General features: G+C 62.5%; 1 protein-coding gene across 2 annotated transcripts in view; it reads left to right on the top strand.

Annotated features, from left to right (window-relative positions):
• Window positions 1-25,832, top strand: part of NBAS (NBAS subunit of NRZ tethering complex) — a 177,290-nt gene that overhangs the window by 130,478 nt on the left and 20,980 nt on the right. For both annotated transcript variants that reach the window (XM_056814754.1, XM_056814758.1), the window contains exons 42-48: window positions 338-448; window positions 7,371-7,621; window positions 7,957-8,291; window positions 13,715-13,948; window positions 15,108-15,310; window positions 15,998-16,087; window positions 22,394-22,589. In XM_056814754.1, the coding sequence (XP_056670732.1) occupies window positions 338-448; window positions 7,371-7,621; window positions 7,957-8,291; window positions 13,715-13,948; window positions 15,108-15,310; window positions 15,998-16,087; window positions 22,394-22,589 (1,420 nt within the window). The remainder of the gene's footprint in view (window positions 1-337; window positions 449-7,370; window positions 7,622-7,956; window positions 8,292-13,714; window positions 13,949-15,107; window positions 15,311-15,997; window positions 16,088-22,393; window positions 22,590-25,832) is intronic.

Genomic DNA, 25,832 nt, shown 5'->3' with positions numbered 1-25,832 from the left:
TCTCTCGGCATCTCCCTCAAGCACGACATCCCTTTGGGGTGTTTCTGGTGTCGACGGAGGCGATGGCAGCAGTTTGTCCTTTAGGCCTAGAGGTTGGGAACGTGGAGACTCCCTGGGTTTTTCCCTTTTCCGCGGGGGCTCCACATGGGTTTGCAGGGCACTGATCACTGGGCAGCCCCAACAGTGTAAGGCTCAGAGGGGCTGGGACTCCCAATGGCTCCTGAGTGTGGACGATGGCCTGGCTCTCCCGTCGCCAGGGAGCAAGGCCTCGGACTGTTTTCTCTGGGGCTCATGGCAACCATTTCTCTGTTTCTTCTTGGGCTGGCCGTCCTTCAAGGACCCTGGAGAAGAACGTCTACACCATTGCCCTCTCCTTGGCCCAGCGCTATCATGTGCCGCGTTGGGAGGTGTACATGACCCACCTGGAGTTCCTGTTCACCGACAGCGGGTAAGTCTCCTTTGTGAATCTGTGAGTGCCGCCTGGGAGGTGGCCTGGATTCTGGCCTCTCCGATCTGCAGGCCAGAGTCACGTAGGAGGACGGGGAGGAGAAACCGAGCGGGCTGCCATCTGGCGTTCTCTCTGGCTGGCTCAGTCGGCTGGGATGCCTTCTGCAGCCTGCAGAGTTGCCTAGTTCTTTTTCAGACAAGGGAAGGGTTTGAGCCGTGGGTGAGGCCTGTGGCCCCTCTCTAGGGCGCTGCCTCCCAGAAGGCCTTGCTGAGGCCTCTCCCAGCCAGACCGCCCCACCTCGGCCTAGCCTGGGTGTGGAAGCAGCCGTAGGAAGTCACCCGTTGCAGCAGTCTGCTGGAATCCTCAGCGCCTAACACACGGTAGGCTCCTATTCGGTGCTAGAGCAGGTGAGAAAGGGTGGTAATTGCAGGACGTTTTGTTTCCTGAGGAGTTCGTTGTGCTGGTCTAAAGCTCTCGCCGCTTCTGCGCTTCATCCCACGTCCTGTCCCTTCCCTCCTCCCTGCTCCCGTGGCCACTCCTCTGGACCAGCCCCTTAGCACCCCCCGCCTCCACCATCTGGAGAGCATTTGTGCTGTCTCCGGACATCCCTTCCTTCCGTCGTGCCTGACTTCATGACCGCGTGGACCGCAGCCTGCCAGGATTGAACTGCGGGCTCTTCCTGGCAAAGACACTCTGGTCATTTACTATTTTCTCCTGCGGTGAATGAAGGCCAGCAGAGGGGAAGCAACTTGCCCAGGGTCACATAGCCAGGGAGTGTCCGAGGGAGGATTTGAACTCAGGTCTTCCGGACTCCCGGCCCAGTGATTTCTTCACGGAGCCACTTAGCTGCCTCCCCTCAAGCTATCATCCTGTTAAAAATAATAGCAGCCCTAGACCTTGGGCAACCCTTTGAGGTTAGCAGCACACATTACAAAGATTGTCTCGTTCAGTCCTCACGAGAGCTGGAGTGGATGGATCGAGGGGGGGGTCCTACCAAGGGATCCCAGTGGTGTCTCTGTGTTTCAGAGAATAATGATGGCAGTGATGCTAATAACTAGTGTCTGTAAGGTGCTCACTGTGTGCCAGGCACTGTGCCAGATGCCTCTGAAATCTGAGCTTACTTGATCCTCCCAACAACGCAGGGAAGCAGGTGTGGTTATTACCCCATTTTACAGATGAGGAAAATAGGGTTAAGTTAAGACGTGGTTAAGATCTGAGTAAGTGGAAGAGCCTGGATTTAACACTCAGGTTTTTCCTGACTCCAGATCTGGAGCCTTCAATCCACTATGTTTCATGGCCGTATCCAGCTCTCCTCCACCTTTGAGGGGGTCAGGGCTCTTCTCTGATGAACTCTCATCCCCCCCTTCTCCCCTTCCCTCCTGTTTCCCTGTGGACAGCTGGGCATTTCTGGACCCGGTTTTGGGTGTGTGTGTGTATGTGAGAGTGTGTATGAATGTGGGTGTATCTGTATGAGTGTGAGTGTGTGTGAGTGTGAGTGTGAGTGTAAGCGTATGAGTGAGTGCGTGCCTGTGAGTGTAAGTCTGTATGAATGTATGAGTAGGTGTGAAAGTGAGTGTCAGTCTGTGACCAGAAATCTGTGTATGTGTGTGTCTGTGAGTGTAAGACTGTGAGTAGGAGTATGTCTGTATGTGCCGATGTGTATGTATGAGTGTCTGTAAGTCTGTGGGTGAGTGTGTACGAGTGTGAGTGAAAGTATGTCAGTCTCGGTGAGTGTGAGTCTGTGTGTCTGTGTGAATGTGTGTATGAGTGTACATGTCTGTGTAAGTCTGTGTGTACACGTGTGAGTGCGAATGTGTGTCAGTCTGTGACTGTGTGTTAATCTGTGAGCCTGAGGGAGTCTGTATATGTGTGAATGTGTGTGTATGAGTGTGTCTGTAAGTGTGTGAGTGTATGTATGAGTGTGAATGTATGTCAGTCTATGAGTGTGAGAGTGTGAATGAGAGTGTGTCTGTGTGAATGCGTGTGTATGAGTGGGAGTCTGTGTGTGTGTGTGTGTGTGTGTGTGTGTGTGTGTGTGTGTGAATCTCTGTGTGTGTGTGGGTGCGGTCTTTCTTCTTTGAGGCTCTTGTCAGCCTCTCTCCTTCGCCCCCTTCTCTTTGTGCCCCTTCGAGAGTGTTTGGCAGTCGCCTCCTTTCTCTAGCCTCTCCCGGGTCCTCCCGTCCCTGCCTTCGGGTGCCAGCCCAGGTGGAGCCACTCGCCGCCTCGTCTAGGGGCCGCGTGACGAGAGGGGGGCGCCGGCCTCCTCTCCCCGTGTCTGCGCCGCGCGGATCCCGCTCCTGCTGCTTCCTGGCCCCTCCTGAGGTTCGCTCATCCTGCTTTCGGCGTGCGCCGACGAGGCCCTTTCTCTGAAGGGCTCCCCCCGCCCGGAGCCTCGAGCTGCGGTTGTGTGGCTCAGGGCCGGGCGGGAAGCCGCCCCTTTGGTCTTCCGGGCTCTGCCTCGTTCCCGCGCGGGCTGTTCAGTGGGCCCTGAGGAACGCAGGCGGAGACGGGCTGCCGTGCCCAGGATGCAGGTCCAGGGCTGTCTCCGCGGCGCTACCAGCTGCCTGTGTCTCATAGACTCTCTCTTTGTGGATGGACGTGTACACACACACACACACGCACACACACACGCACACACGCACACACACGCACACACACGCACACACACGCACACACACGCACACACACGCACACACACACGCACACACACGCACACACACACACGCACACACACGCACACACACAGCTATGCACATGCGTGTGAATTATTTGGCTTAGCAGTTAAATGAGTGTCAGTCGCCGGAAGGAGGAGCTCGGAGGCCTGGGGAGGGACCCCTCGTGGTCACACCCGGCGGGATCCGGGCGCCCAGGCAGCGCTGCGTCTGTGCGACACTCGCCCGGGGCTGGAGGGCCCCGCGGCGGCCCAGCTCTCCTGCTCGGAGGCAGGCCCGGGAGAAGGATGTCCATCACGTCCGCCTGTGTGGTCTGTGGTACGACGCGAGGCGTCATAGGGACCCCCTTCTGCCCCGCTCCCTCTCGCACTGCCTTCTGTCCGCCCCCCAACTCCTCACCGATAACGAAAGCCCCTGAACGCCGTCCGGCCGAGCTGCCGGCCGTCCTCGGACACGTCGGCACCCTGCAGTGAGACGGCCCCGGGCAGGTCCAGGCCCGGCCCAGAGTCCTCCCTGCCTCAGCCTCGACTCGGCTTCACACGATTCCTCTGAAGTTCGTCACTAGTCACGATGGAGGCCCCAGAGGAAGGCCCGTCCCTGAGCCGCTTACCGAGGAGACCAGAGCTGGAGGGGGCGGGAGCCCGGGCGGGTCGGCCGAGGGCATGCCAGAGGCCCGGACGGGCCCGGGGACGCCCCGGCTGCCCGCTAGGACCACGGGCTGCCCCCCCCCCCCGGGCCCTTTGCCACGCCCAGTCCGTGTCCTCCGAGATCTCCCGGGAGACGTCGGCCCCCAGCCGGCCCTGCTCGAGCCGTCACCAGGGACCCAGGAGATCGGGCTCCAAGCTCGCGCCGAGGATTCCGACCGCGCGGAGACTCCGGCCTCCCGTGTGGGTCTGGCGGGGGTGGGCTGCGATCTGGCATTCGGCTTGGGGCGTCCCCGGCCTTCAGGGCTCTGCACGGCAGGGAGGAGGCAGCTCGCAGGCCGCCCTTCACGGCAGCCCTAAAGGAGCTCAGACAAGCTCTCAGCCTCCCGCGCTTCCCGGAACCACCTTTTTCCTGGGGCGACGGGCGGGCCGGAGCCGCGCCTGCCGCTGCGCCCCTCCTGCGGTCAGCGTCGTGGCCGCCCGAGGCCCGTCTGTGCTGTCGGTGGTCTCCGATCGCCGAGCGCCCCTCTCTGCGGGGACGCCTCCCGGCTCGGGTTCGAGGAGCCCCGGCCCAGCATGCTTCAGGACGGCCCGCTCTCCGTCTCAGGCCCCGTCCTTTCCCCGGGCACAGCCACAGCCTCAGCGCTCGGTTTGGGGCTTCTTGGCCGCAGACGCCCGGCCCGGTTCCCCCGTGGCCGGCCTTTCGGGTCCGCCCGGCTCCTGCCCTGCCCGGCTCTGACGTCTCTCCCACGGCTGACCCACATCTCGGGGGTTTGGGAAAGTCCTCGAGCCTCTTCGGCCTCTCGGGGGGGGGGGGGGAGGGCTCCCCTCAGGGTCGGCGCCACTGGACCAACGGCCGTCTCCTCCAGGAAGCCCTCCTGCTTTCCCTCCTGGCCCTGGTCAGTCGGCCTCCCTGAGCTTCCTGTGAGGTCTCTGCAGAGGCATCTCGTCCAGCCTGGATCCGTCTCGGTGCCACCCCGTGCAGGGTTCCAAGGCAGAGGAGCGGCAGGGCTGGGCAGTGGGGGTCAAGCACTTGCCCGGGGTCTCCCGGCTAGCTTTGTACCCAGGACCTTCGTCTCCGGGCCTGGCTTTATCCACGGGCCGCCCAGCTGCCCCCCAGATCGAGTTCCTGATCCAGGCCTCCTCCTCGGAGTTTTAAAATGGGAAGAAGCACCTTCTGGCACCCACCACGTTCCCCGAGGGCGTTCGGGCCCAAATGCTGGCTCTAGAACCCTGGGCCCGCCCCGATCCAGATCTAGACCGGAGCGGCCCGGCCTTCCCTGCTGCACCTTTTGGAAAGTCGCCTCTTTTTTAACGAATGCAATTTCTTTACACGTGGATCAGCGCCTCCCTCACCTGCGCTCATCCTGGAAGGCTTCCTGCAGGAGACGGCTGTGCGCGCTTGTGTGTGTTATATGTTACGTATGTGGTGTGTGTGTCGTGTGTGTGCGTGTGTGCACATGTGTGTTATATGTTATGTATGTGGTGTGTGTGCGTGCGTGTGTGTGTGCGTGCGTGTGTGTGCGTGCGTGTGTGTGTGTGCGTGTGTGTGTGTGTGTGTGCGTGTGTGTGTGTGCGTGCGTGTGTGCGCGTGTGTGTCCATCCCCTGGTCAGTGCTCTCTGGACACAACCCTCATGAGTGCTTCTGCTTCCTCTGTTCCGTGCATGGCCGAGGAGGCTGTTCCCTCGCTTCTGCTCGCTTCTGCTCACTTCCCTGTGTGCTGTCCCGGGCCGTCCTTGGCCACTTTGTTTAGCTGTGCCTGTGGCCACGCGGCCCCTTGCTTCTCTCTTTGCTGCTGCCACTCTTTTGGCTCCTCAGCTTTATTGCTCCGGGCTCCTTCCAGATGGCTCTCCCAAAGGGTGAGTTGTTCACAGCTCCACCAACCATGTACCAGCATCTGCCCCGCTTTCCCACATCCCCCACAGCATTCTGGCCCGCCGGTCAGGCAGCCCATCTTGGACCCGTCCCTTTGCTCTCTCTCTGGTGCTTTGCCACAGTCTGGCCGAGCCACTGGACTAGCCCAGGAGTTTGATGGAAGCCTCTGGTCCTCGCTGGTCCTGGGCATCCTGTTGCCTCACTCTTGCCATCCCACAGCTGCGGCTCCAACAGCATCTTCTCCATTGAGAGCCCTCCCCCGCGGCTTTGTCCATCTCCCTCCCCTCCCCCCTGCCCTGGCCTGGATCTCCCCCAGCCTCCGGCCTCTTCTTGCTGTCCCGGCTCCTTGGAGGGACCCTTTCTTTCTTCTGTGGGCTCTTCCCTTCCCCAGGCTGTAGCCGCTGGGCTTGTTGTCCTGGGGTGAGTGGTTGGTCTTATAGCCCTGTGTCCAGCCCTGGTGTCCAGCCCTGTCTCCATCCATGGTATCCAGCCCTGTGTCCAGCCTTATGTCCATCCCCGGTATCCAGCCCTATGTTCAGCCCTGTGTCCATCCTGGTGTCCAGCCCTGTGTCCATCCATGGTATCCAGCCCTGTGTCCAGCTCTATGTCCATCCCCGGTGTCCAGCCCTGTGTCCATCCCCAGTGTCCAGCCCTGTGTCCATCCCCAGTGTCCAGCCCTATGTCCATCCCCGGTGTCTAGCCTTGTGTCCAGCCCTGTGTCCATCCCCGGTGTCCAGCCTTGTGTCCAGCCCTATGTCCATCCCCGGTGTCTAGCCTTGTGTCCAGCCCTATGTCCATCCCCGGTGTCTAGCCTTGTGTCCAGCCCTGTGTCCATCCCCGGTATCCAGTCCTGAGCCCAGCCCCGGTGTCCAGCCCTGTGTCCAGCCCTGGTGTCCAGCCCTGTGTCCAGCCCTATTTCCATCCCCGGTGTTCAGCCCTGTGTCCATCCCTGGTGTCCAGCCCTGTGTCCATCCATGGTATCCAGCCCTGTGTCCATCCATGGTATCCAGCCCTGTGTCCAGCCTTATGTCTATCCCCGGTATCCAGCCCTATGTTCAGCCCTGTGTCCATCCCTGGTGTCCATCCCTGTGTCCATAGCCCTGTGTCCAGCTCTATGTCCATCCCCGGTGTCCAGCCTTGTGTCCAGCCCTGTGTCCATCCATGGTATCCATCCCTGTGTCCAGCTCTATGTCCATCCCCAGTGTCCAGCCCTGTGTCCATCCCCAGTGTCCAGCACTGTGTCCATCCCCAGTGTCCAGCCCTGTGTCCATCCCTGGTGTCCAGCCCTATGTCCATCCCCAGTGTCCAGCACTGTGTCCATCCCCAGTGTCCAGCCCTGTGTCCATCCCTGGTGTCCAGCCCTATGTCCATCCCCAGTGTCCAGCCTTGTGTCCAGCCCTGTGTCCATCCCTGGTGTCCAGCCCTATGTCCATCCCCAGTGTCCAGCCCTGTGTCCATCCCCGGTGTCCAGCCCTGAGTCCATCCCTGGTGTCCATCCCCGGTGTCCAGCCCTGTGTCCATCCCCGGTGTCCAGCCTTGTGTCCAGTCCTGAGTCCATCCCCGGTGTCCAGTCCTGAGTCCATCCCCGGTGTCCAGCCCTGAGTCCATCCCCGGTGTCCAGCCCTGTGTCCAGCAGGGGCCCACAGGCTCCCTCAAACCGAGAGGGGTCCGAAGTGGACTTTGGCGGCACGACGCCGGCTCTGAGCGCGGACGCTCTCTTTGAATTGCAGCTTGTCCACGGCCGAGATCGAGGGCCGCGCGCAAGCTCTTGGGCTCTTGGAGACGCTGAAGGCGGACCCCGAGCTCTTTCAGGAGCGCATGGCCAAGTACGTGTACCCGGGGATCGGGGGCACTGACCACGAGAGGCTCTTCTGCTTCTTCAGCCTGCTGGCCGCCTGCGGCTGCCCAGGCTTTGGGAGGCCGGCCATCGCGCCCGACACGCACGTCCGGCTGCTCAAGAAGCTGAAGGTTGTCGCCTCAGGTGAGCACGTTTGTCAGGGGCCGGGGGGAAGCCCATCCATCTGTCCACCCGTCCATGCCGGGCACCTCTGGGAGATTCCAGCTCTCTCCTGCTCTGCCCAGAGGGGGCAGCTCACTTGTCCGGCGGCCATTTCCTGCCTCCTCGTGGCCTCCCAGAGAGCTGAGAAAGCCCGCTCAGGACCTGTTCCTGGCAGCCTCCTCCCCCTTTTCTTTGGGATTCGGGGACCCCTGCCCCTCTCTGTGCCCCTCCCCCAGGACTCTGGTCCACCTGCCCTCTGCCCATGCCTGGGGCTCCCCGTGGGCTCAGCTCTCGTCGTCTCCTCGTGCCGCCCGCAGGCCTGAATTACAAGAAGCTGACCGGCGAGAACGCCCGGCCTCTGGCCGCCCTGGAGCCCGTCCTCACCAGCCAGAACATCCTGTCCATCTCCAAGCTGGCCCCCAGGATTCCGGAGAGCGACGGCGGCGCACTGGCCCCGAGCTCCCTCTACACCGTGTGGCTGCAGAAGCTCTTCTGGACGGGCGACCCCCAGCTCCTGAAGAAGGCCCCGGCCGCCGGCCCCGAGTGGCTGCACGCCTACGACGTGTGCACCAAGTACTTCGACCGCCTGGAGCCGCGCGACCTGCTCGCCGTGCTGGACGCCATGACCTTCTCCGCGGAGGCCGTGGCCAAGGTACGTCCATCTGTCATGACGAATCATCCTGTTTGGGCCAGGCCTGGACTCAGGCCGGGGACAGACACAGACAAGAGATGAGGCTGGACGCGAGGCCGAACCAGGGGCCTGGGGGGGGGGGGGGGGGGAGGCCTGGTGCGGGCCGGGCCCTGGGCTCCTGCAGGCAGCCCGCCCCCCGGTGAGAAGACCCCTGCCCCGCTCTGTGGTGTCCAGACTCAGGGAGTGGCCCGGGAGCTCCTCCCAGAGTGGGCTACGCTGCTTGCTGGGATCCCGCCCCAGCCTTGGTGGGTAGATGCCTTGGATGTTGTGACTGTTTTCCTCATTTTACAGAGAGGTAAAGTGAGGCTTGGAGCTCAGGAGCTGCTCAGGGTCACTGGCACTCAGGGCATTTGACTCCAAGCTTGGCACAGCCCCTTTTCCCGTCTGTGCCATCTGAAGGCCAATTGGCAGGGTTGGTCTCTCCCGGAGCCTCCAGGGGAGCCTGGCAGGTCTCAGGCCTCGGGGGAAGCAGATGGCCTGGCCCGGGTGCTCGGCATCACTGAGCAGAGGCTCTCGAGGACCCATGAAAGTCCCCTTGTCCAAGGGGCCATGGCTTGGGGTTTGTGTCATCCCTGCCGATCCTTGGGGGTTCAGTCGGTCCCCTTCCTGGTGAGGCCCCAGGACCCCTGCATGCTGGTGCTGAGGAGCTGTTGAGTCACTGAACCAAGTCCAACTGAGTGGAGCCTAGTGCGAGTATTGGGTGTTGTGCAGGAGGGCTCCGAGGCCTGGCCTGCATCTGTGCATTCCCAGCCTCCTCTGCTTCATGACAAATGTTGGCATGTTGTTCCTTGATGTAAAAAGATGAAGAAGAAAATGCCGACGTGCTGTGCTGCCCTCCCGGATTTCCATGGCACACAGTGCCCACCTGGTGGGGCCTTTCAAGCCCGGATTGCAGCTGGGTTTTTGCTAGTGTTTCGTGAACCCCAGACAGTCCCCGGCTTGCAGCTGGCACCCCAAACAGGCAACGTGCGGCATCGACCTGCAGTTTGCAACTTTTCAGGGTGAAGCTGCCCTTTGGAACCTAAGTGGGGCAGCCAGTCCTGATGGATATGCATGAGTGGCTCCAGGATGGAGAAATGGGGTCCAGTGGTGTTCCGCCTACCAGTTTCAAGAGCCTTCTGAAGAGGCACCTGGGCGATGTAAGGGGGAAAAGGGGTTAATTTTTAAAGGGTTGGACTTGATTATTTAAGAGTTTAGTCGCCAGGAATTTAAGTAATTCCAAAGAGATTCTATTTATAATTTATTTTACAAAATGTAGAAAGATTGAAGCAAGAAAATCAGAGAGAGGATACGATAAGATATCTAGCCTAAGTACTAAGCAATTTACTCCCGGCCCCTGGCTCAAAACTAGGGCCAGGAGAGTCGGTTCTTAGCTGGCCTTGCAGAGCCACGGACCAGAGGAAGTCTCTCCTGCGGCCAGTCTCCTCAGAAAATGTCCAGGAAAGAGCCAGTGCAGGCAGCAGATCCTTTGGCCCTTCTTCAGCCTCAATTCAAAAACACGAAGAATTGAATTCTCCACTTCCAGAAATGAAGAAGTGAGACTCACAGGAAGTGGCAGCCCCTTTTAAAGACACTTTCTCTTGCGTCACTTCCTGTGCCTTCCCCTTATTCCATGTCTACCAATCACAGCCGACGCTCTGCTCTAGGACCGCCCAGAAGGCAGGCAGTCGATTCTGATTCGTCACCCACTATAGCACACGAGGTCACAGACCTCCCACTCAGTGATTAAGCGGGAAGTTTGCCTTTTGGTGATTAGAGCTAACATGGGCAGCTCTTCATGCTTAACTTTTAAGTACCGTGTTTGCACTTTGGGGATTAAATCTAAAAGTAGACAAGGCTTACAGTTCAATCTTCACAATCAGGGAGGAGCTGAGGACCTTCCTTGGAGCCAAATCCAATCTTCCCTGCGAGGACTGTCTGCCAGCCTTTCCTCTCTCCTCTGTCTCCCCATCCAGTCTGCCACTTGTCGGCAGCCCTTCAGCCTTCTCTGTGAGGCGCTTTGAGGCTTCCTCTTTGGGGACAGATGGGAGGTGCAGAGGCCGCTGCCTGCTTGTATCAGGGCCAAGTGGGCCCTCCTTCCCGGGCGCCCCTCGGGCCCTCCTTTTCCCCTGGTGCACCTTGGGCCCTCCTTCCCCCTGACGGCCCCCGGGCCCTCCTTTTTCCCGGCACCCCTCGGGCCCTCCTTCCCCCTGACGGCCCCCGGGCCCTCCTTTTTCCCGGCACCCCTCGGGCCCTCCTTCCCCCTGACGGCCCCCGGGCCCTCCTTTTCCCCTGGTGCCCCTCGGGCCCTCCTTTTCCCCCGGTGCCCCCCGGGCCCTCCTTTTCCCCCGGTGCCCCTCGGGCCCTCCTTCCCCCTGACGGCCCCTGGGCCCTCCTTTTCCCCCGGTGCCCCTCGGGCCCTCCTTTTTCCCTGGCACCCCTTGGGCCCTCCTTTTTCCCCGGCGCCCCTCGGGCCCTCCTTCCCCCCAGTGCCCCCCCGGGCCCTCCTTTTTCCCCCAACGCCCCTCAGGCCCTCCTTTTTCCCGGCACCCCTCGGGCCCTCCTTTTTCCCGGCGCCCCTCGGGCCCTCCTTCCCCCCGGCGCCCCTTGGGCCCTCCTTTTTCCCCCGGCACCCCTCGGGCCCTCCTTTTCCCCCGGCGCCCCCCGGGCCCTCCTTTTCCCCCGGTGCCCCTCGGGCCCTCCTTCCCCCTGACGGCCCCTGGGCCCTCCTTTTCCCCCGGTGCCCCTCGGGCCCTCCTTTTTCCCTGGCACCCCTTGGGCCCTCCTTTTTCCCCGGCGCCCCTCGGGCCCTCCTTCCCCCCAGTGCCCCCCCGGGCCCTCCTTTTTCCCCCAACGCCCCTCAGGCCCTCCTTTTTCCCGGCACCCCTCGGGCCCTCCTTTTTCCCGGCGCCCCTCGGGCCCTCCTTCCCCCCGGCGCCCCTCGGGCCCTCCTTTTCCCCAGGCGCCCCTCGGGCCCTCCTTTTTCCCCAGCACCCCTTGGGCCCTCCTTTTCCCCTGGTGCCCCCTCGGGCCCTCCTTTTTCCCCGGCACCCCTCGGGCCCTCCTTCCCCCCAGTTCCCCCCCGGGCCCTCCTTTTTCCCCCAACGCCCCTCAGGCCCTCCTTTTTCCCGGCACCCCTCGGGCCCTCCTTTTTCCCGGCGCCCCTCGGGCCCTCCTTCCCCCCGGCGCCCCTTGGGCCCTCCTTTTCCCCAGGCGCCCCTCGGGCCCTCCTTTTTCCCCAGCACCCCTTGGGCCCTCCTTTTCCCCTGGTGCCCCCTCGGGCCCTCCTTTTTCCCCGGCACCCCTCGGGCCCTCCTTCCCCCCAGTGCCCCCCCGGGCCCTCCTTTTTCCCCCAACGCCCCTCAGGCCCTCCTTTTTCCCGGCACCCCTCGGGCCCTCCTTTTTCCCGGCGCCCCTCGGGCCCTCCTTCCCCCCGGCGCCCCTTGGGCCCTCCTTTTCCCCAGGCGCCCCTCGGGCCCTCCTTTTTCCCCAGCACCCCTTGGGCCCTCCTTTTCCCCTGGTGCCCCCTCGGGCCCTCCTTTTTCCCCCAGCACCCCTCGGGCCCTCCTTTCCTCCGGCGCCGGCTGCAGAACGCACAGAGGAGAAATCCTCTCTTTTCCCTTTTGGGATCCATTCGTCGAGCCTTTTCTGGCACCATCAGAGGGCCCGAGTGCTGCTCATTTGAGGCTGTTGTTGGGGTGGGGACCCAGAAACGAGTGGAGCGGCCCCAGCCCTCTGCTTCTGGGTGCGGCTGATGCACCCCGAGATCAGACATGCACCGTGAGGGCCGAGTGAGCTGTGGTGTGACCAGTAGTGAGGGGCGCAGGCTGGTGCAGATGCCGGGACAGGGTTCGGTGGCGGCGTTCCCGCCTGTCCTTCAAGGCCTCGTCCTGTCTCGGCCTCGGGTCCTCTGATCCCCCGGAGGAGGCCTTCACGGCTCCCGTCTTCCCGTCCTTCACCCAATGGGAGGACCCGGGGTGACCCCTGATGGCTTCACTGAGGGAGCCTGGGCTGAAGGCCCGACGATGGCTGCGGCCCCCGGCAGGGCCCCGTTTGAGCTGTCTGTCGAGGCTCGTCCCAGAGCCAGGAGCGAGCCATCGGCGAGTCGGGGAGAACACTTGGGCTCACAGAGCACCCGGTGCCGGTCCTCTGCTTTGGCTCCCACAGCCCTGGGCAGGAGGCGCTCATTTACCACCCTTTTCTAGATGAGGAAACTGAGGCAACTGCACTTCAGTGACTTGCCCAGGGCCGTGAGGCAGGATTTGAACTCGGGTCCTCCTGACTTCAGACCGTGCCCCGTGGCTCCTCTCGAGGCCCCAGCCAACACTGGCACTCGTTTACAGCCTGGGCCCCGGCCGTCTTTGTTCCCCCCTCGCGTGGTCGCCAACTGTGTCCTTCCTGTAGCCCGGGCTACTCCTCAGGGTGGTGTAGACAGCAGGCGGGGTCCTCACTCTCTAGTGCCCACCCGTTCTGCCCTTGTACTGGCCGCTTCTCCTGGTGGGAGCTCGGTGAGGCCCGAGGCTCCTCTGCCCGTCTTCCTGTGTCTGTGCCCGGCCCTGTGCCATGCTGGGTCTCCCCCGGCGCCTCAGCAATGCTTTTTCAGTTCTGAGGTTCCATCCCATCCCCCCGTCCTCCTAGAGGCTCACGAGGCCAGGATGTGTGTCCAAGGCAGGACTCGAACTCGGGATCCCCAGACTCCTGAGGTCTCGGCCAGAGAGAGCCTTGGAGGAGCCGCCTTCCTGCATGAGTGGGCAGGTACCCCGGGAAGAAGATGGCAGCGGCCTGGGGAGGAGACGTCGAGCTCCCTGGGGCCTCCCTGCCTCCAGGCCCTGCTCTCCGGCTCGCCTCAGGCTCACCCCCAGGTTCGGTGCTGGCCGGCCCTTGTGGGAGGGCCGTGTGGGAGGCCCAGCCCAGCACCCCGGCCTGAGCGCTTGCCGGGATTCTGGCCGAAGAGCGTCAGGGAGGCACGCGGCCTCGGCCTTGGTCTTCATTTTCTTCTGGTTCCAGCCCGACCCTCCGCGTCCTGGAGTCAGTCCTGGGTCTCGGGTCCGAGACAGAGGAGCAGGAAGGGCGGGCCGGGGGCTCAAGCGTCTGAGGCCACATTTGAACCCTGGCCCTGCCGTCTCCAGGCCCGGCTCTCCATTGGCCAAGCACTGATTGTGTGTGCGGGGTACGTGGTGGGCCCAGAGGCAGAGGACGTGCCCTCGAGGAGCTCTTGGTCTAAGCAGGGACACTGCCAACCGAGCGTAGGAACAAAGGGGCACAGAAAGGGCTCCTCGAGGTGGGCATGAGCACAGGGGCATAGGGCACAGCTGGCAAAAGACCTGCAAAGACGGAGCGGCTCCCCCGGGGGGCTCGTCTAGGCCCCAAGGACGGCTCTGAGATGTCTTTCTCCCTCTGTCCAGCTGAGCGTGGACACCCGGACGGAGATGACCAGGAGGGCCCTGGCCACCGTCCAACACTTCATTGAGAAGAGAAAGAAGAGACATCCTGATGCCCGCGACCCTGAGGCCCCGGGCGCCACCCCTGCTGCCACCCCTGTCTCCTATGACGATGTCCTTAACTACCTGGAGCAGTCCCTCGCCCACCTGGGCACCCTCAGCCACAGCTTCATCACCTCCCTGAGGACCAGCGAGCAGGTGGGTCCGGGCCGGCCTGGGCTCCTGGCTGCCCACCCACCCTGACTGGACCGTCGGCCAGAGTAGTCTTCCTACCTGCCATTCTGCCCACAGCCCGTGCCACCATAGCCAGGGCAGCCCAGGTCCAGCTGTGCCCACATCCTGAGACCTGGTGTACCCACAGCCCGTGCCACTGTAGCCAGGGCAGCCCAGGCCCAGCTGTGCCCACATCCTGAGACCTGGTGTACCCACAGCCCATGCCACCGTAGCCAGGGCAGCCCAGGCCCAGCTGTGCCCACATCCTGAGACCTGGTGTACCCATAGCCCGTGCCACTGTAGCCAGGGCAGCCCAGGCCCAGCTGTGCCCACATCCTGAGACCTGGTGTACCCATAGCCCGTGCCACCATAGCCAGGGCAGCCCAGGTCCCGCTGTGCCCACATCCTGAGACCTGGTGTACCCACAGCCCATGCCACCGTAGCCAGGGCAGCCCAGGCCCAGCTGTGCCCACATCCTGAGACCTGGTGTACCCACAGCCCGTGCCACCGTAGCCAGGGCAGCCCAGGCCCAGCTGTGCCCACATCCTGAGACCTGGTGTACCCATAGCCCGTGCCACTGTAGCCAGGGCAGCCCAGGCCCAGCTGTGCCCACATCCTGAGACCTGGTGTACCCACAGCCCGTGCCACCGTAGCCAGGGCAGCCCAGGCCCAGCTGTGCCCACATCCTGAGACCTGGTGTACCCATAGCCCGTGCCACCGTAGCCAGGGCAGCCCAGGTCCCGCTGTGCCCACATCCTGAGACCTGGTGTACCCACAGCCCGTGCCACCGTAGCCAGGGCAGCCCAGGCCCAGCTGTGCCCACATCCTGAGACCTGGTGTACCCACAGCCCGTGCCACTGTAGCCAGGGCAGCCCAGGGCCAGCTGTGCCCACATCCTGAGGCCTGGTGTACCCACAGCCCGTGCCACCGTAGCCAGGGCAGCCCAGGCCCAGCTGTGCCCATATCCTGAGGCCTGGTGTACCCACAGCCCGTGCCACCATAGCCAGGGCAGCCCAGGGCCAGCTGTGCCCACATCCTGAGGCCTGGTGTACCCACAGCCCGTGCCACCGTAGCCAGGGCAGCCCAGGGCCAGCTGTGCCCACAGTCTGGCCCCCACTCATGTGCCCCTCTGGTGTCTCTGCAGGAGGATCTGCGGCGCCATGCCAACCTCTACGACCTCTCCCGGTCTGAGGAGGCCAAGATCCGGGCGCAGGCCGTGACCATGTGCCTGGAGGGGCGGCCCCTGGCGATGGTGTGGCAGCTGCTGGAGGTGGCTGTCGGCCCGCTGGGCCTCTCCCCCAAGACGGTGGTCCACAGCGCGGTCACCAGCGTGCTGTCTCTGCTGAGGTGAGCCGGGGCGGGCACCGAGGGGAGACGAGGAGGAGCTTTGCCCAAGCTGTGCCCGCTGTGCCCCCCCAGCCTGGCCGGCTTCTTTCGTTCATGGTGCCCGACAGCTCTGGTGGCTGTGCGGGCTTTGCCCAGACCGCGGTCAGGTGGAGGTGTGGGAAGGCCTGGACCTGCGGGGGCTCGGTGCCCACGGGCGCCCTCTCGTGCTCGGGGGATGCTGTTGCTGCCGGTGTGGCCCCTGCTGTGGCTGTGGGGGAGGGGGCACCGCAAGCCCGTGGGAGGCCGAGGGACAGAGTGCCGCGGGGCAGCGAAGGTTTCCGGGAGCCCAGCTGGGCCTCCCCACGAGCACCCAGCCTGGCCAGGGCCTGAGGGGATGTGGCCAGGCCGGGGAGGGCCGGGGTGGAGGGTTGGCGGCTGGGCCTGTCGCTGGTGGTTTGGAGGTGCCGGGGGGCATCTCGTCCTCCACAAGCCCCGCCCGGTGCCCATGGGGCCCCTCAGAGCTGGGCACCGGGCACCCAGACACAAGAGCCGTGTGCCACGTGGACGCAGGTCGGCCCCCGTGAGGAGTCACCGGCTCCCCGCTCCCCACCCGGACAGACCCGTGAGGCCAGTGGCTGCCGGTCCCTGGGGGTCACTGACGGCTCTGTGTCCGTGTGCCTGCGTGACCTCCTGCTTCTCTCTCTGCAGTGGAGAAGGCGCTGCCCTACCTGTGCCCGGAGACCCGCTGCAGGTGCTGGATGGCATCATCTCGTCGGTGCATGCGAGCGTGGAGAAGGGGTGAGTGCCCGGCCCCTGGGAGCGGAGGGCTCTGAGGGCGCCCCCTCTACAGATGGGGGGGCCGAGGCTTTGTTTCGGGCTTCCCCCCACTGGGGTCCCTTCCTAGAACCAGGTCTGTGATCACACCGACTTCCCGGGCCGAGGCCGTGTCCACTCTCTGGGGAGTCCTGCTCCCCTGTGGGTTTCACCCCCGGCACACTCGCTCCCCCCATGGGGCCGTCAGCCGAGCCCCTCGTTACCGCCCCATGTGGGAGCTCTCGGGGCGGCTGGAGGACCAGTCTCAGGCCTGAGTGCCCAGGGAGCGAGCTGGGGCCGGAGCACCTCATGGGGGGGGCGGGGGGCTCCTACCTGCGAGGCGCCTGCAGGCTGACGGTGGGGGGGCCCTGGGCACATGCAGGGGAGGCAGCGGGGGGCCGGCTCAGCTGGGTCACGGAGGAGACCCGAAGGCCGGCCAAGAAGGGCTCGGCCCCCGGGGAGGGGGAGAGAGCGGGCTGAGAGCAGAGACAGGAAGGAGGCTGCGAGGGGGAGCCAGGGGGCGCTGGCACCGCTGCCACCGTATCCGTCCCGGCATTGCCACCATTATCGGTGTCACCTCAGTGGGCGTGTGGCCCGTGGTGGGGAAGGGCCGGGGGTGGCCGTGCCTGCGTCAGCCCCTCATCCGGTCAGGAGCACTCTGGGAGGAAGAGGCTCCGCCATTCTGTTGCCACGCCTTCCTAGCGGCCAGAGTGGGCTCCGAGCGAGCCCAGATGAGCCCCCGGAGGCCCGGCTCGGCCTCCGCTCGAGCCTCTGTGATGGAGAGACCCGACTGCTGCCGGCGTGCCGCCTCTGGCCCTGTACCGTGTCTCTGTGCGGAGTAGCTCAACTCCGCTTCCGTCCAGGAGCCCGAGAGGGCCTGGGCTTTGCTCACAGACACACCGGATGGCTGAGCTGCCCGTGGAGCCTCTTCCTCGTCCATGGCGCCTCCTGGCCTCCCTCTTTGGTGTGGCCCCCGCGCCGACTGGCACCGAGCTCTGGCTCTGTTCAGTGCCTCACTGAGGACAGGTTGGGGCCTCGTCGTGGGGACTCCGGGCAGGCGGAGCAGGGCTCCCCGGGGCTTGTGCTGTCGTAGGGCATGTCCAGCTTCCCCCCCGAGAGCTCGGAAAGCGGCCCCCTCTGTGGCAGAAAGGGGGAACCCTTGTTCCCCATCTGGCCCCCTCCTCTGCAGAAAGGGGGGACTCCCTGCTCCCCAGCTGGTCCCCCCATGGCAGAAAGGGGGAACGCTCGCTCACCAACTGATACCCCCTCATTCTCCTCTGCAGAAAGGGTTCCCCCTTTTAACCCTTCAGTCTCAGTTAACCCCAAGTATGGGTGCTGCAGCAGTGACTCGTCCAGGGTCTGAGGCCAGACTAGAGGCTCTCTGTCCTCCAAGCCTCCTAGCCACTCCTGTGACTGGAGTGGAGGCCCTTGGGAAGAGCTCCCGGGATGGAAGCCTCCTTCTCCGGGGCTGATCGCCGCCTCCTCAGGGATTTAGGTGCTTGGCGAGCCGTGGTGGGCTTCAGCAGACGGACGCCCATTTGGTCACCAGACAAGCTCCGGACGAGGCAGGAGCCTCTCGGCCTCCCCCGAGCCTCCTGGACAGTCGGTGCGCGGATCCTGCAATCTCAACAGAGGCTGTCACGCACGGGCAGGCCCAGGAGGAGCCCCTATCCCAGGAGCCTCCAGCCAAGATGGCGCCAGGAGGAAGAGCGACGACCGAACGGCCGGTGCCCTGAGTGGGCCTGCACCGTCGCCGTAGGAGGGCCCGAAGCCAGGCCCGGCGGCCGCCGCCGGAGGGAGCAGTGCGCCTCCCGGGGATCAGGACAGCGGGGAACCCCCCGCGCGCCCCGAGACATGGTGGGGCGGCCGGCTTTGTGCCGGCTCCGTCCTGGGCTCAGCCCAGCTGCTGCCTCGCGGGGGCACAAGCCTTCGTCTGGTCGAGCCCAGGCCCTCCTCTTCTGCTGCTTGGGCCCCGGCCGAGGCTGAGCCTGCTGAGCTGAGCCAGCCGGACCCCAAAGTGAGCTTGGCGGCTTCTCCCCTGCGCACGTTCCTGTGACGGAGCGAGGCGGATCCTCCCTGAGCGGACTCGGGCCTGCGCTGGGCCCCGTTTTCTGGACGCGGAATTAGTCCCGTCCCTCCTCCCCGCTCAGCTCGGAAGGCCCCGTCCGGTGACCCAGCTCTGCCTGCTGCATTGTCCTCCTTCGTTACTCGGCCTTATTTGGGGAATTCTTTCCAAGGTACCAGACGCTTTGGAGCCTCGCCCGAAGCTCAGGAAGCGGCCCGTCCCCATCTGTCGGCCGCTTGCCAGGCCTGCCGGTTCCCTCGCATTTCGTCTCTTCCCTGCCAGTCGGCCCCGGGAAGCTCGGACAGCAGGGAGCCCGGCCCAGGCCTGAAACCGTCCCTCCAGCCAGGGCCGCCATAAAAGGACGGAGCAGCTTGAAGGAGGCCAAGCTTCAGGGCTTCGGAGAGATGGAGGCGAGAGGGAAAGGCCGAGGCCAGAACGCGTGTTCGACTCCCCAGAAGAGAAGGAATCTGGCCTGGGGCAGGCCATCATCCTGGGCGCTGGGGTTGTCCTCTGCGGGAGGGGGAGGAGGAGTCTGGTCCTCGAGAGAGGCCTGCGAGGCAAACCCAGAAGGGGAACCTCAGCAACCCAGGGAGATCCTCAGGGCCGAAGGGCTTGGCTGCGAGGACGGGGTGTCTGGCTGGAAGACATGAAGCAAGAGGCAGAGTCGACTTGGACATGAAATTCGACTTTCCAGGAAAGAAATTGGCCAGAGAGGAAATAACGTGGCGGCTCGGCGTCCTTCCCAAGTCGGGGGCTCCTGAAGCGTAGAAAGGAAATAACGTGGAGGCTCGGCGTCCTTCCCAAGTCGGAGGCTCCAGAAACGTCGAAAGGAAATAGCGTGGAGGCTCGGCGTCCTTCCCAAGTCGGGGGCTCCTGAAGCGTAGAAAGGAAATAACGTGGCGGCTCGGCGTCCTTCCCAAGTCGGGGGCTCCTGAAACGTCAAGAGGAAATAACGTGGCGGCTCGGCGTCCTCGCCCAAGTCGGGGGCTCCTGAAGCGTAGAAAGGAAATAACGTGGCGGCTCGGCGTCCTCGCCCAAGTCAGGGGCTCCTGAAACGTCGAAAGGAAATAACGTGGAGGCTCGGCGTCCTCGCCCAAGTCGGGGGCTCCTGAAGCGTAGAAAGGAAATAACGTGGAGGCTCGGCGTCCTCGCCCAAGTCAGGGGCTCCTGAAACGTCGAAAGGAAATAACGTGGAGGCTCGGCGTCCTCGCCCAAGTCGGGGGCTCCTGAAGCGTAGAAAGGAAATAACGTGGAGGCTCGGCGTCCTCGCCCAAGTCGGGGGCTCCTGAAGCGTAGAAAGGAAATAACGTGGAGGCTCGGCGTCCTTCCCAAGTCGGGGGCTCCTGAAACGTCAAGAGGAAATAACGTGGAGGCTCGGCGTCCTGCCCAAGTCAGGGGCTCCTGAAGCGTAGAAAGGAAATAACGTGGCGGCTCGGCGTCCTTCCCAAGTCGGGGGCTCCTGAAACGTCAAGAGGAAATAACGTGGAGGCTCGGCGTCCTTCCCAAGTTGGGGGCTCCTGAAACGTCAAGAGGAAATAACGTGGAGGCTCGGCGTCCTTCCCAAGTCGGGGGCTCCTGAAGCGTAGAAAGGAAATAACGTGGAGGCTCGGCGTCCTCGCCCAAGTCGGGGGCTCCTGAAGCGTAGAAAGGAAATAACGTGGAGGCTCGGCGTCCTCGCCCAAGTCAGGGGCTCCTGAAACGTCGAAAGGAAATAACGTGGAGGCTCGGCGTCCTCGCCCAAGTCGGGGGCTCCTGAAGCGTAGAAAGGAAATAACGTGGAGGCTCGGCGTCCTCGCCCAAGTCGGGGGCTCCTGAAGCGTAGAAAGGAAATAACGTGGAGGCTCGGCGTCCTTCCCAAGTCGGGGGCTCCTGAAACGTCAAGAGGAAATAACGTGGAGGCTCGGCGTCCTGCCCAAGTCAGGGGCTCCTGAAGCGTAGAAAGGAAATAACGTGGCGGCTCGGCGTCCTTCCCAAGTCGGGGGCTCCTGAAACGTCAAGAGGAAATAACGTGGAGGCTCGGCGTCCTTCCCAAGTTGGGGGCTCCTGAAACGTCAAGAGGAAATAACGTGGAGGCTCGGCGTCCTTCCCAAGTCGGGGGCTCCTGAAGCGTAGAAAGGAAATAACGTGGAGGCTCGGCGTCCTTCCCAAGTCGGAGGCTCCAGAAACGTCGAAAGGAAATAGCGTGGCGGCTCGGCGTCCTTCCCAAGTCGGGGGCTCCTGAAACGTCAAGAGGAAATAACGTGGAGGCTCGGCGTCCTGCCCAAGTCGGGGGCTCCTGAAACGTCAAGAGGAAATAGCGTGGAGGCTCGGCGTCCTTCCCAAGTCGGGGGCTCCTGAAACGTCAAGAGGAAATAACGTGGAGGCTCGGCGTCCTTCCCAAGTCGGGGGCTCCTGAAACGTCAAGAGGAAATAACGTGGAGGCTCGGCGTCCTCGCCCAAGTCGGGGGCTCCTGAAACGTCAAGAGGAAATAGCGTGGAGGCTCGGCGTCGAGAGATGGGGCTCTAGTTAACAACTGGACCAATAGGTCAGTGGCCAGGTCAGGCCTACAAGCGATTCACCGGGCACGTAGCAGAGGATCTGACCGGCCCAGGGTGGCAGCTGTCGGGGCGGGAATGCCGGGTTTGGCCCTTTAAGCTGCTGGGGAGATGAGAAGACATTCTGGCCGAGCTAGGCCTAGGCCCCCCTTTCACCCCATGTTCTGCCCCCCCACGCCCCACTCCTGATCCTCCTGCCCCTTCCCCGGTGCCCTCTGGAAGGCCTCTTCTGGTAGGAACAAACGTGCTCCCTCCTCCAACCTTGTGATTTCTCGCTTTCATCTTCCAGCTTTCACGGCAGCGTGCCTGCTGCCACTGTCCCTGGGCGCGTGCCCAGGGCAGAGCGGGCAGGTGAGCCCGCCGTGCTCCCCATCGCCCCTCCCAGACTCGCTCTTCTCTCCCCGTGGAAGTCGGGGGAACCTCCTCTTCTTTGGGGATCCATCCACATCTTGGCGGCGGTCCTCTGCCCACTGACCTCTGGACATTCCCCTGCTTCCTTGGGTCCTGCCATCCCGATCCAACGAAAGAGCTAGAAAAAAGAATCCGATTCCCACGGAAGGAAGAGAATCGAGAGACCCGGAGAAAACTCGTGTGCAGGAAGGCGGCCGCTCAGCAGCAGGCCCGAAACGGCCTCCGAGTGGGCGTCCTGCAAGCAGTTTGGGCCCGACGAGGAGATGGAGCGGGTTTGGCGACCGGAGGACAGACCGGGGCAGTCGGGTGCTTGCTGAGCCCGACTTTGGGGACAGGAATTCGGCCTCTGACCACACTAGGAATGTGTCCGGCAGAACCAGGGTAAGGCGGCATCGCGTTTAGACAGGAGGGGCGGCACCATAAGCAAGCAGGAGCCTGGGAAACTGCCGCCATCACATGACCAGACCAGCACCAGCGGAGCAAAGGGTGTCTGGACTAGATGGAATGTGGAACAATGCAGCCAGAATCGGCAGGAAACTCGGAAAAATGTTCTCGGCCAGTTTCCCTGAGGAAGCCTCATTTCTGAACTACGTGGGGTGGAGGACCAGCACCTCCGGCGGGAGGCCCCGCGCAGCCCTCTTCGGGGGGCTCCTCCCCTTGCCCGGCGCCTCCACCCTGGGACGCCTCCCTGGCAGACGGGCTCAGCTCGGGGACGGTCAGAACATTCATGTTCGAGAGTGGCAAAAGAGTACAAATGGCCTTCCAAAGGGAAGCTCACTCGGAAGGAGAAGCAGTTCTCTGTCCCAGGGAAGTCCAGGGCTCCTGCGTGCTCGGCCTCCCTCTGCTCCCCGTTTGTGTGCGGGCAGGAACGCAGCCCTCGTGAGGCTCTGTGCACGTCCTCGGAGGGCCCTTCTACAGCCAGGGCTGCAGGCTGCCCTGAGTGGGCCAGAAGCTCCTCCACGCTTGGGATTCACCTCACGGAGCCGCGCAGGGCGGTCATGACCCCGTATTCCCAGGGGGCCTCGGGAGGGCCGGCTGCCCCCCAGCTCCTGGTCTTTGCGCCGTGCCTCGAGGGCTCCCTCCTCAGTCACCGAGCTCTGGTGCCACCACGACGGTGCCGAGGGCTTGTTTTCTTCCTCTGGCCCGTCTGCCTGTCCGAGCCTCTCTGTGGGCCCCGGTCCAGGCGCAGGGATCTCCGGGAAGGTGCCCAGGAGCGCCCCGATGGGGGATAGTCCAGTGAAAGTAAGCCTGCCAGCAAAGGCCGTTTCTCTTTCCTGCAGAGAAGGGCTCCTTTCGGCCGACGACCTGCTGGCCTGGTTCCGGCCCTTCTGTGCCGACGACTCCTTGCCCGTCAAGCCGCGGGTCCAGGTCCTGCAGAGCATGGAGCGCTCCTTCCAGCTCACGGACGAGGACAGGAAACTGCTGGTGTTCTTCCGGACAGAGGCCATCCTCAAGGCCACGTGGCCCCAGACCCAGGTAAGCTTTCTGCGGCCCCTGCCCCCTGGCCCTCCCCTTTGCCTTCGCCGCTGTCTGACTGTCCAGAGCCTCCTCGGCCCCTCGCGTGGCCTCTGGCCTCCCCTCTGCAGCCCCATCCTTGTTGTCGGGCCTTCCCTGTCACGGCCGCCTGGGCCCCACTGACCGGCAGGGGCAGGTGCCGGCTCTTAGGGAAGCTTTGAGACCCCCTCCCGCTCTCAGGAGCCAGCCGAGCGCTGAATCAATGAAGATTTCTGTGCCAGGATATCACGGAGGCAGCGGCGATGGGCGCCGTGGTTGGGGGCAGACGTGGGACAGACCCAGAGAGCACGGGGAGGCCCAGGCCACTCACGAGGGTCTCAGGTGGCTCCGGGACGTAGCTCCAGGGTGCCTGTCTTTCACTGAGGTTGCACTTTGGGGGCTTCCCATGTAAACATGGCGAGAGCGGGCTGCTTCTCTGAGAGCTAGAGCTGGAGGCAAGAAGATCCAAATTCAAATTCTGCCATTAACTCTTTTTGCTGGGTGACCCTGGCCAACTCACTTATTTCTGACTTATCTGCCTCTCCTGTAAAATGGTATAATATGATAGAACCTCCCAGAGTTGTGAGAATCAAAGGAGATGTTAGTAAAGTGATTTGTAAATCTTAAAGTGCTACTTAAACCAGCTACCACCCTCATCATCCCTCAGCCCTGTGCCATACTAGAGAGGAATTGCATCACCCTTCTGCCCCTCCAGACTAGCCTGAAGCAGGGTCCCCAGGCCACTTGGGATGATGTAGGTGGGGACAGGAGCAGCAGTGTGCCAACTGTGCCAGTCAGAATGGGAAAGCAAGATTTCCTGGTAATTAGTGCCATCTTCTGGAGAGGTGACTGTTGAATCCTCCATTCCTTCCTCCCTTCCTTCTTTCCTTCCTTCCTCCCTCCTTCCTCTTTTTTCTCTTTCTCTTCCTCCCTCCCTCCCTCCCTCCCTCCCTCCCTCCCTCCCTCCCTCCCTCCCTCCCTCCCTTCCTTCCTCCCTCCCTCCCTCCCTCCTCTTTTTCTCTTTCTCTTCCTTTCTTCCTTTCTTCCTTTCTCCCTCCTCCCCTCTTCCTTCACTCCCTTTCTCCCTCCCTTCCATAGCAATACTTTGGAGTAATACCCAGAGAACTTTTCCATCTATTTTATTTTTTTGAAAATTTTATTTAACTAGTTAATTTAGAATATTTTTCCATGGTTACAAGAATCATATTATTGATATTTGCACTAGGGTAATCATTCAGAGTCTACATCCCCACTCCTATCCCCATCAACCCATGTGATCAAGCAGTTGTTTTTCTTCTGTGTTTCTGCTCCCACGATTTTTTCTTTGGAAGTGGATACATTCTTTTTCCCAAGTTCCTCTGGATTGTCTTGCACCATTGCATTGCTATTAGTAGCAAAGTCAGTTACATTTGATTGTGCTACAATGTATCCATCTCTATGTACATTGTTCTCCTGGTTCTGCTCCTTTCACTCTGCATCAGTTCCTGGAGGTCATCCCAGTCCCCATGGAATCCCTCCAGTTCATCATTCCTTTGAGCACAATAGTATTCCATCACCAACATGTACCACAATGTGTTCAGCCATTCCCCAATTGAAGGACAGCCCCTCATTTCCCAGTTTTTTGCCACCACAAAGAGTGCAGCCATGAATATTCTTGTACAGGTCTTTTTCCTTATCTCTTTGGAGTACAAACCCAGCAATGCTATGGCTGGATCAAAGGGCAGACAGTCTTTCCACCCTACAACATTTATGTGAGACAGATAATGAGGCATTTAAAAACCAAGCCTTTATCTTCTACCTTCGTGTCAATACTGTGTGTTGGTTCCAGGACAGAAGAAGGGTAAGGGGAGGGTGACTTGCCCAGGTTCACACAGCTAGGAAGTATCTGAGGCCAGCTTTGAACCCAAGACATGCCCTCTCTAGGCCTGGCTCTCTGCCCACTGAGCCACATGGCTGGCCTCTTTACCTCTCATAGTCAGATAACAACGCAAGTGAGGAACATAATGTATTTACCAGGAGTTTCTTATGTGCCAAGCCCTGTGCTAAGTGATGGGCACCCACGTAGAGGATGAGAATCTCTGCCCCTCATGGGAGATCTCACTGTTTTCTGGGGAGGCAGGTGGGTGCAGGAGCTCGCAGTCAGGACCTGGCAGGGCTGATGGCAGGCCGGGGGAGGAGGGTTTGGATGACAAGGGAAGGCCCAGGGGCCAGGACATGTCTGGGAGGGATAGAGGGCGGAGCTTTGGGCCTTCTGTGGCCCCTGCCTAGTCATGTGAGCCGCTGACCCCTGGGGTGAGGCGAATGGACCAGAAGGCCTGGCAGCCACTGTGGCAGCCCTGGGCATGAAGGCCTGGCCCTCTCACATGCCCTTCTAGGCCTCTGGCCCCTTTTCTCTCCTATTTCCCTTCCCATTGTCCTGTCTGCCGCCTACCTGGACCTCTCTGCGGCCTCAGGGCTGCTCCCATGATCCTCTGTGGCTTTCTTGGCCCCCACGCTCGGCTTTTGTATTGGCATCCCCAGAGCTGGCCCAGTGCCAGGCACTTGCAGCCACTTCATAAATGCTTATTCTGGATGCTAGTACAAACCTCCCTCCCCACAGTGTCAAAGTGGATAGAGCCCTGCCCTGGCGTCACAAAGACCTGAGTTCAAATCCAGCCTCAGGCACTTACAAGTCATGTAACTTTTGTCTGCCTCAGTTTGCTCAGCTGCAAACTGGGGACAATAAAGGCCCTCGCCGCGCAGGATTGTTGTAAGGAGAAAGGAGGCAGCGTCGGTGAGCCGCTTCACAAACCTTAACCAGCCTGTGCGTATTGGTTGGTGCTGTTCTGGCCCCGTGGGCCCGTCCCTGTGCCTCTCGGCCTCCCTCACTTGTCCACGAGGCTCCCCGCCCCCCACCCAAGAGCATCCTGCCCTGGCCTGGCCTCAGTTTTTGTCACAGACACGGACGGCCCCAGCCTGGGTCTGCCGCCGGATCGGAAGCTGCTTGAAGACGGCGATGGCTTCCCTCCGTTGGTCTCTGGCGCTCGGCGCCGTGCCCGGCCTGGTGTGGGAGCTGCTCGTCGCGGGAGGCTGGGAGGGGGGGCACTGCACGGGCTGCCTCTGGAGGTCGAGGCGGAAGGCCCCTTCTCAGCCGTTCGGGGCGGATTCCTCTGCAGGCCCCGTGAGGGGGGACTGCAGAGGGGCTGCCCGGCTGGGGGAGCCCCTCACCCCCAGGCTGCCCGGCCC

This window comes from Monodelphis domestica, chromosome 1 (assembly GCF_027887165.1).
Source record: "Monodelphis domestica isolate mMonDom1 chromosome 1, mMonDom1.pri, whole genome shotgun sequence".
Lineage (NCBI taxonomy): Eukaryota > Metazoa > Chordata > Mammalia > Didelphimorphia > Didelphidae > Monodelphis > Monodelphis domestica.
Note: the sequence above shows the minus strand (reverse complement) of the source record. Positions and strands in the feature narration are given on the sequence as shown.